The sequence below is a fragment of the Grampus griseus genome (genome assembly GCF_964374135.1).
Source record: "Grampus griseus genome assembly, chromosome: 1".
In the NCBI taxonomy this organism is placed as follows: Eukaryota; Metazoa; Chordata; class Mammalia; order Artiodactyla; family Delphinidae; genus Grampus; species Grampus griseus.
Genome location: NC_139017.1, coordinates 175,820,763 through 175,830,803, shown reverse-complemented (window position 1 = coordinate 175,830,803; position 10,041 = coordinate 175,820,763). Strand labels below are relative to the sequence as shown.

Genomic DNA, 10,041 nt, shown 5'->3' with positions numbered 1-10,041 from the left:
CCATTGTTCCAAGCTCAAAACTCAGAGACACAATGGGCACCATTCATACTGAGAGCTTACGGGCTGGGGAATGGTCACTCAGTGACAACTTTTTTGGGGACATTGAATTTTCATAAATACGGACTTATACCGATATGTGGGAATTATTTTTTAAAAGCAGCACAAAATAAAGAAATAAAACTCAATGGACACTAAACTGACAGGACACCCAAGTCTTATTCCCAGCTCTGTCTCTAATGTGACTTTAAGAAAGTCACTTGCTCTTTCTGAGCCTTACTTTCCTTGTTTGTAAAATGAAAATGATTCTAAGATCACTCAGAACTCTAAAGTTCTGTGAACACATATGAGGTCTGTTGATGTTGCTACATTATTTACTCCAACAAGTGGGGATAAATTATGAGCAGAAAAGAATCATCAGTTCACATCTTTTCATTTACTACCAGCATCTAAAAACAAGGAGGCTCAATAAAGACAGGCAGAGACACTATTTTGTTTTCTCTTAAACAGACAAATCATAATGAATAAGGTCCAGTGAGCCCCTCCATCCCAACAAGTCCAGGATCACAGAAGTGGGTACCCCTACACAAAGCACAATGACGAAGGGCATAAACAAAAGCCTTAAGTATGTTTTTCTGTCACCTTTTCTTAGGTTATTAATACACTTCATGAATCTCTTGACTTCTTTGCCATGACTCAGAATCCCCGGAAGAAAAATGCCATTTACAACAAGAATGCGATCAATGTCCTAAGTTTTCACACCATGTCATTTTTTTGTTTTTTCAACCTCAAAACTTGCCAAAGCAAGAACTTTGTCGCCAGAGCCTAAGGAGAAAGACACATAATAAACAGAAATGTCATTTCAAATGCATTTATAGTTCCAGGTAAAGAGAGGAAAATCTATCACGTAGATGATAAAACAGAAAATGAAACAAGTTTTTATTATCAGCGCATTATCCCTGACCCTCCCCACTGCCACGACAATTTCCTTCCCTGCACAAACAACTAAGCCACATAGGGCAATTTATTGGTTACAAATACTTACTTTAATTAGGGTATGAAATAGAACATGTAACATTTTAGTTTACTTTTATATTTACATTTAGCTGAAATATTTTAAAGCATTAGGCTATATTAATTTGATTATTTTTAATTAAATAGTATTGGAAAACAAACCCATTAAAAAGCGGTTTATAAAGAAAACAATTCTGGTTTCACCTCTAAACTCAAGAAAGGCCATCATTTTATCTCACCCGTGCCATCTGTCAATCTAGAGCAGTAATTCATGTCCAGCTTTCAGAAATACGAGGGTACTCACCAAGGTCTGTAGAGACTTTCTCAAACTGGCTGAGTATAGCACCTGCGTTTGCTGACAAGAAGGCCTCGTCATCTGCAGTCAGCTAAACAAACAGAACAAAACCCAAAGGACTGAGTTCAAATGTGAACAAAGTGGCTCTAGGAATCACTGTTAAGAATGTCTTAGGGGCTTCCCTGGTGGTGCAGTGGTTGAGAGTCCGCCTGCCGATGCAGGGGACACGGGTTCGTGCTCCGGTCTGGGAAGATCCCACAGGCCACGGAGCGGCTGGGCCCGTGAGCCATGGCTGCTGAGCCTGTGCGTCCGGAGCCTGTGCTCCGCAACGGGAGAGGCCACAACAGTGAGAGGCTCGCATACCGCAAAAAAAAAAAAAAAAAAAAAGTCTTAGGACCACAAACTAAATCACAGATCAAGAAATTCTATACCAAATACTTCACACTTTTTCTTTATACCTAATATATTAAATTAAATACAAGTACCTTCTCTCCAAGTTTCCTGAGAGCTGTTAGTATCTCCACTTTCTGCTGAGTATACAGGTCTCTTTCCAGCTTTCCTACCATGAGATCTCTATCCATCTGTAATAGATGAATGCAAAGCATATGGTATTTAAGTTAAAAGCATTCTTTGCATAAAATCAAGCTTTTCAGATGTACTTTTTAAAGAAAAGGTCCTCTACCAATTAATATTATAAAGAACTATAGAAACAACTCAAGGCAAACATGATAGAAATGTTATTACACAGTTCTAATAAATCTTGATACTAATCATAACCATTGTCTTAGTTATAAACTCTACTGAGGAATTAGTAGGTCAATAGCTTCTTTAAAGAGGAGCTATCCTCTAAGAACTCTATTTCATTAAACTGAAGTGTGGTCTAAAGGCCTGAATGAGACAACTGGTAACAGATCTCCTGGAACTTTGGTTAAATATCACCTCTACCACCAGAAACATTGATAGCATGTACTATGCTTTGGTACTATTCTATGTGCTTTACACATTTTACTCCATTTAAACCTCATAACAACCATAAGAGGTAGGGACTATCATTACTGCCTTTTTACAAATGGGGAAACAGGCACAAAAAAAGGTTAAAGAAGGACTTCCCTGGTGGTCCAGTAGTAAAGAATCCGCCTTCCAATGCAGGGGACGCGGGTTCGATCCCTGGTCGGGGAACTAAGATCCCACATGCCGCATGGTGCGGCCGAAGAAAGAAAAAAGAAGAAAAAAAAAAAAAAGAGGTTGAAGAAAATAACTTCCCCAACGTCACATACGTCCACAGTAGAACAGGGGTACAAATCCAAACAGTTTGATCCAAATCCATGCTCTTAACCACTATGCTATTAAGTTACCAATGGCTGCAAATAACTTATTAATGTCTTAACTATATTCAAGTCTATAAACAGACTTCCTTAAGTGTCAGGTTTATAAAGATGTTTGAAATTCTTAGAAGGGAAAGGCCACACATGCATAAAGCATGGCTGCTAATGAAGGCTAGATGGGATTTCAATTCAGAGCTCCAGAAATAAATAGTAAAACTTTAAATGTGGAGTTGTAGCAGAAGCAGTCAGTAGCAATTTAAACTGCCATATGCTGGTTAAACCTCTATTTGTTATCAACAACCACTGCTCAAAGGACTAATTGTGTCAGAAACCTAGTTGTGGGTTGTGGCTTTAAAGTCAACTGACTAGTTTTTTGAAATAGACTATCTTTTAGAGCAGTTTTAGGTTCACAGTAAATTGAGCAAATGGTAGAGAGATTCCTCATATACCCCTTGCCCTCACTCATGCATAGTATCCCCATTATAAACATCCCCACCAGAGTGGTACATTTGTTCCAACTGATGAACCTACACTGACACATCGTAATCACCCAAAGTCCATACTTTACATTAGGGTTCACTCTTTTTGTTTTTTAAATGTAATTAATTTATTTTTTAAAATTATTTATTTATTTATTTATTTGGCTCCGCCGGGTCTTCGTTGCGGCGTGCGGGCTCTTTTAGTTGCGGCACGCAGGATATAGTTCCCTGACCAGGGATTGAACCCGGGTCCCCTTCACTGGGAGCACAGAGTATTAACCACTGGACTGCCAAGGAAGTCCCTAGGGTTCACTCTTGGTGTTGTACATTTTCAAATGACCAATTTTTAAACTTTAGAATAACATAATGAGCAAATTCTTGGGCTGAGAAAAGAAATACATACAGGGACTGGATCAATTTAAAGAAACTTTACCTCTGCTAACCTTGTCCGAAGCTGACCTGGTTGTTTCTTTGCAAACAATCTGATGACCTCTGGGGTTTTAAAGGCCTGGCTGATAGCTGCCTGGATAGCCTAGAAATACAAGAAGGTGAAAACTAACCAAAATAGTCCAACAAAGCAGATATTACAATATTTGATTGATAGGTCTTCAATTCTTAATAGGTCTTCTTTGTTCCTCAAACAGTATTACAACTTTAGTATCCATTTGCTATTTCTATGCATGTCACTGGAGTCAAATATATAACTAGATGAAGATCTGGAAGCAAATGCTGTTTTATCCATAAGTAGACATTCCTCTAGAAGTTAAACCCCAAAAAGGGTACATTTTCTATCTTAAATATACTTACTGGAAAAAAACAACAACAAAAACCAAACTGTGTCACCAATGTAAGTAAATTATGCTTACCAGTTGCATTCCACTTAGTTCATCAACCAAAGTCATATTTCCAGACATAATTTTCTTTAGTGAATCATTAAATTCACTTAGTTGTTCCAGAGTTTCTTTTTTGGTTTCTTCATATTCATCTGTATCAAGTTCCTCTCTGAAGTACAGTGAACATAATATAGAAAAATATAGAGTTCCAAAAGAAAAAAACAATCGTAGTATTTATAAACTAAGACTTCAGATACATATATATACAAAAAATATCCTGGGGGAAAAAGGCTGAAAGGAAATATCAAAATACTAATGATGGATGTGTTCAGACATTAGTGTGGGCGTTTTCCTGCAATTCTGACAATTAAACTTTCTTATTTTTTTTTTAAACCAAAATGAGACATACTTAACAAACAAACCACATAATAACTTCCTTTTAAGCAGTCTCTGAATCAATGGTATAACCTTGGGCAAGATATTTGACTAGCCAAGTCTGAGTTTTTTTTATCTATTGTATAAGCTGTAGATAATCATAGTACTTACTTTATAGGGTTGCTATGAGCATTAAATGAAATATGGAAAGTACTTGGCATATAATAGGTACTTAATAAATAGCTGTTATTATTACCATCATTATCATTAATGGTTGGTAAAATTTTATGCACCTTGAAATACAACAGCAATGCAGTACTTGCCATCTGAGTACTCCAAACAAGCCATTTGTTAAACATTTACTACAAAACAGCTCCAATTTATCTAGTGCCTGCTTTGGGCCAAGCATTGTGTTGTTCCCTCATCTGCAATAGTTACAATAGTCTTTCCAGGTTGTTAAAAAGGCAATGAGCAGTCTTATTTCTTTGAGCAGTTAAGGCTGAAGACACACCAGAAGTTCAAGCAGTACCTTCTCAGCTTGATACCAGGCAGGGCTACTTCAAATACTGAAGACAAGATGGGTGTTATTATTTCCATTTCATACTCAAGGAAATGGAAACTTAAGGTGGTTAAATATTTAGCCCAAGTTCACATTCACTTTGAAATTAATCTAAATACTTTCAGTATTCCAGCCTTTTTAACTCCAAAGCCAGTACTGAGTTTATTTCTCCAGCAGACAAAGCACTGTGAAGAACACTACAGGGGAAACCAAAATCACACATGGGCCTGCACACATGGAGCTTATAATCTAGCTGCAGGAGACAAAAGCCATTTTACAGCATAGCAGCACACAATTATACTATTACCTGCATTCCTCCAGGTCCTGTAATTGCTGCATTAGTCTATCCAACTGTTCTTCTAAGTTCTGCTTTAATTTGCTTGTCTCTGTCTTTCCTCTGGAAGCCATTTTACTAAGTAGAACAATAAAGCAATTTAAAGTAGGCTATACACACACACACACAAAAAAAAGTGGTGGGGACTTCCCTGGAAATACAGTAGTTAAGACTCTGCGCTTACCCTGCAGGGGGTGCTGGTTCGATCCTTGGTCTAGGAACTAAGATCCCGCATGCTGCGTGGTACAGCCAAAAAAAATTGGCTATACTCTTTCTGAGCTACAGGTGTGGGGAAGATTGTCGTGCAAAAAAAAATCTCAATTTATATATAAAAGGTGAAACGCATATAGTAGTAACACCCCACAAAAATGCCTGGGAGTCTTCTTAATTGAATTCACAAATTAATTAGAAGTCTTAACTATTAGTCTATCTTACTTTGAACATATTTGATAGATGAAAATACAGATTTATAAAGAAACAGATCAGGCGTGACTCTGCTTTACAAGATTCATTTTAACATTCTTTTTCATTCTTAATAAGTACACTCCAGGACTCAGAATACTCCTAGTATTATCTTATTGGTCTTTAGGTGCATTTACCTAATGACTTGTGGGCATGAACAACTTTTTTTTTTTTTTTGGTGGTACGCGAGCCTCTCACTGTTGTGGCCTCTCCCGTCCCGGAGCACAGGCTCCGGATGCGCAGGCTCAGCGGCCATGGCTCACGGGCCCAGCCGCTCCGTGGCATGTGGGATCCTCCCGGACCGGGTCACGAACCCGTGTCCCCTGCATCGGCAGGCGGACTCTCAACCACTGCGCCACCAGGGAAACCCAATGAACAACTTTTGATGTGAATTTCTTCTTTGGAAATGTGCCCATTTTTCTACTGGATTATCTTTCTCTTACTGATTTATATAACATGGATATAAAGTCCTTGCAATTATGTTGCAAATATTATCTCTTGTCTCCTGGCTTTAAATTTTATTTATGGCATTTTTTGTTATGGTAAATTATTATTTTTAATGGCCAAACCTATGTTCTTCTCTATGTTTTCTTAGTTTTGTGTCCCATGAAAGCAAGTCCTGACCATCTCAAGATTTTTTAAAATATACTATTTTGTTTTTGTTTTTGGCTGCACCGTGGGGCTTGTGGGATCTTAGTTCCCTGACCAGGGACTGAACCCGGGCCCATGGCAGTGAGAGCACCAAGTCCTAACCACTGGACTGCCAAGGAATTCCCAAAAATATACTATTTTTTTGTTAATGCTGTGAAGTAGGGATCTAACTTTTATTTTCTTTCAAATGGATAGCCAACTGCCCCAACACTGTTTACTAGTATTTATTTATGCTACCTTTAATTGAGACTCAATAGAAACAGACTCAAGTCTGTTTCATTGATAATATTCTGGTCCTAAGGCATTACTTTACTATTTTAATTATTATAGCTTTAGAGCTGGTGTATACTGATGACTGATAAGGAGTTGGCTCTATTATTTTTTTTTTCCCCAAAATTCTTGACTATACTTGTACATTTTCCCTTCTAGATGAATTTAAGAATCATTTTGACAAATTCCAAAAAAAATTCAATTGAAATTTTTTAATTTTATTTTATTGATTTATTTTGGGCTTCACTGGATCTTCGTTGCTGCACGCAGGCTTTCTCTAGTTGTGGCGAGCAGGGGCTACCTTTTGTTGCAATGCATGGGCTTCTCACTGCGGTGGCTTCTCTTGTTGTGGAGCATGGGCTCTAGGCACGCGGGCTTCAGTAGCTGTAGTGCATGGGCGAGATCTTCCCGGACCAGGGCTCGAACCAGTGTCCCCTGCGTTGGCAGGCGAATTCTTAACCACTGTACCACCAGGGAAGTCCCTCAGTTGTAATTTTGACAGGGGTTACATTAAAATTAATATGGAGAAAATCTGTATCCTTAAAATTTGAAACTTCCAATCAAGCAATATATCTCTCCACTTATCAAAGCTTTCTTTTATGATCTCTAGTTTAAAAAAAAGTATTATTTTATTCACAAAGCCTTTAAACACTGGGTGTTCTTAGATATCTTGTATTTTTTGTTAATATCAGAAATAAGGTTTTTGTTATTACAATTTCTTTTTAAAAAAAATTTATTTATTTTTGGCTGTGTTGGGTCTTCATTGCTGCACACCGACTTTCTCTAGTTGTTGCAAGCAGGGGCTACTCTTTGTTGGGGTTCCCCGGCTTCTCATTGCGGTGGCTTCTCTTCATTGTGGAGCACGGGCTTCAGTAGTTGTGGCTCATGGGGTCTAGAGCACAGGCTCCGTAGTTGTGGTACACAGCTTTAGTTGCTCCTCGGCATGTGAGATCTTCTGGACCAGGGATCGAACCCGTGTCCCCTGCACTGGCAGGCAGGTTCTTAACCACTGTGCCACCAGGGAACTCCCTGTCCACCATTTCTTACAGGTAAGACTCCAGCCTTTGAGACCTTCCCTGAGTTCCAAAGGGTGGATTCTGAATAGCTGCTCATCAAGGGAGGAGTAGCCAAGAAACTACCTGAGGCAAGATTAAAGGGACAGAGAAGAAGCTCATCCTTCCCTTTTTTTTTAAAAAAAAAAAAGACTGGCTAGGGCTTCCGTGGTGGCGCAGTGGTTGAGAGTCCGCCTGCCGATGCAGGGGACGCGGGTTTGTGCCCTGGTCCGGGAAGATCCCACATGCTGCGGAACGGCTAGGCCTGTGAGCCATGACCACTGAGCCTGCGCGTCCGGAGCCTGTGCTCCGGGACGGGAGAGGCCACAACAGTGAGAGGCCTGCGTACTGCAAAAAAAAAAAAAAAAAAAAATTTTACTTATTTTTTTTTGCTGCGTTGGTCTTTGTTGCTGTGCACGGGCATACTCTAGTTGTGGCGAGTGGGGGCTACTCTTCATTGCGGTGCGTGGGCTTCTCATTACGGTGGCTTCTCTTGTTGCGGAGCACGGGCTCTAGGCACTCGGGCTCAGTAGTTGTGGCGTGCAGGCTCTAGAGTGCAGGCTCAGTAGTTGTGGCGCACAGGCTTGGTTGCTCCGCACCATGTGGGATCTTCTGAACCAGGGATCGAGCCTGTGTCCCCTGCATTGGCAGGCGGATTCTTAACCACTGCGCCACCAGGGAAGTCCTCATCCTTCTCTTTTGAGCCTGCATTTTCTTCTACTTATCAAGGCCAAGTCATCCATCCTTCAAGGTCAAGTTTCACCTTCTCCATAATGCCTTCCTTGGTTCCCTCCCAATCACTACATTGTGAGTTATTTGAGAGTAGGGATTTTACATTTTCTTTATACACCAGCGTCTAGCACAATGCTGGGCAGATAGAAGGTATTGAATAAATAAATGGTAAATGAATAATGATAATTGATTGCTTTTGCCACGGCATTCTACGTCTTAGTCTCCATTTAACACTATGTCTGCCTTGAATTATATGTGATTTCATCATAGCTTGTTGTTTATTTGTCTGTCTTCCTCTCCAGACTGTAAACTGAGAGCAGAAATGGGTCTGATTCCTTTCTTAGCCTCTTCAGCACATAATACAGACTACATATTCGATAACTGAATGAACTGTATAAAGGCACTGTAAGGAGGTACTGTAAGGAGGTAAAGCTATTCTAAATGAATTTCAGAGAAGATGAAGATGCTTTAAAAACCTTACCCTCATGCTACATTATTTGAGATTTATCCCAGAAAGATTAACTCACGGGCACCACCTAGTATTCAATAAAGGTGGTGCACCTTTTACCGAAACTGCAAAATTATTCTTCAAAAACTGTAAGTTTTTTTTTTTTTTTTTTTTTTGCAGTACACGGGCCTCTCACTGCTGTGGCCTCTCCCGTTGCGGAGCACAGGCTCCGGACGCTCAGGCTCAGCGGCCATGGCTCACGGGCCCAGCCGCTCCGCGGCACGTGGAATCTTCCCGGACCGGGGCACGAACCCGTGTCCCCTGCATCGGCAGGGGGACTCTTAACCACTGCGCCACCAGGGAAGCCCAAAAACTTAATTTTTGAGAATTAAGGTACTCATTCATGCTCACCTGTCTCTTAATCCTCTGAACTCTGCTCAGTGCGGACCGGTCTCAAATTGCGTAAACCTCCAATTCTTGAAGTTCCAAGTGTCTTAAACTTGAGGAAAGCGAAACTGTTCATCAGGACTATAAGAGGCTCAAAGTTCAAACCACCTGGGGGTGGAGCTGGCTGGGAAAAGGGAAACCATTAAAAAGTGGTTTTATTTACTATACATAAACGTATACCTAAAGCAGTCCCAGTAACTGCCACTTGGGCAGCCTGCAACTGAAACACACCCTCTCTTTCTAGGACGACATCATAGGGGCGGGAAGGGGTGTGGAGGAGGGGGAGAAACCCGTTTTCTCTTGCGACTGTGCCTCTGGCAGTCTTTCTGAGGTTTTTTTCTAGTGAGGCCGAGAGTGTTACTCAGGTAAACCCCGCACCCGGATCTGCCTTGAAGGAAGTTGTCATATCCAAAACCACGGAAAAGGAGCGCATACATTTTCCCGGCTGGAAGTGAGCAGCGTCTGGACCTCAACCATCCGGACAGGGAGTCAGCGGTCAGGGAGCAGCCCCGATCACAGCCCCAAATCCCATCTCCCACCGGGGAACATGAAGCTCCCGCATTTGGGTCGTGCGGCGGCCGGCTCGACTAGGCCCGACTGCCACCAGAGGTCGCCGGGAATCCGCTGCCTCCGAAACTCTTCCGCTTTTCCCGACCAGAAACCGAACCACCTCCTCAGGCCCTCGGGGTCCCTTCTCCGCCTCCACCCACCACTCGGTCCCAGAGTTCGGAGCCAGGGGCCCCGCCTACCTGAGGGGCCCCGCTCGGC

General features: G+C 41.2%; 1 protein-coding gene across 3 annotated transcripts; it reads right to left on the bottom strand.

Annotated features, from left to right (window-relative positions):
• Positions 1–414: 414 nt before the first annotated feature.
• On the bottom strand, positions 415–9,987 carry LZIC (leucine zipper and CTNNBIP1 domain containing). Of its 3 annotated transcripts, none has more exons than XM_082661002.1 (8): positions 9,709–9,987; positions 9,295–9,397; positions 5,185–5,293; positions 3,977–4,112; positions 3,544–3,642; positions 1,792–1,887; positions 1,316–1,397; positions 415–822 (listed from the first exon to the last, which is right to left on the bottom strand). In XM_082661002.1, exons 1-8 carry the CDS (start codon positions 9,748–9,750, stop codon positions 764–766), a joined length of 726 nt encoding a protein of 241 aa, XP_082517128.1. In that variant the 5' UTR covers positions 9,751–9,987; the 3' UTR covers positions 415–763. The 3 variants fall into 3 exon arrangements, with proteins under 3 accessions (XP_082517128.1, XP_082517126.1, XP_082517127.1); XM_082661000.1 differs by lacking the exon at positions 9,709–9,987 and adding an exon at positions 2,420–2,485 and having other exon boundaries at positions 1,792–1,890; positions 5,185–5,289; positions 9,238–9,373; XM_082661001.1 differs by lacking the exon at positions 9,709–9,987 and having other exon boundaries at positions 5,185–5,289; positions 9,238–9,373.
• Between the last annotated feature and the right edge of the window lie 54 nt (positions 9,988–10,041).

What these genes read in the sequence shown, in the direction of transcription:
- LZIC (XM_082661002.1), bottom strand. Translation starts at nt 9,750, where the DNA reads ATGGTTGAGGTCCAGACGCTGCTCACTTCCAGCCGGGAAAAT. An exon ending in AACTAAGTGGAATGCAACTG is followed by an intron (nt 3,643 to 3,976) that starts GTAAGCATAATT and finishes TTGTATTTCTAG; the next exon opens with GCTATCCAGGCAGCTATCAG. An exon ending in GAAAGTCTCTACAGACCTTG is followed by an intron (nt 823 to 1,315) that starts GTGAGTACCCTC and finishes CTTTCTCCTTAG; the next exon opens with GCTCTGGCGACAAAGTTCTT.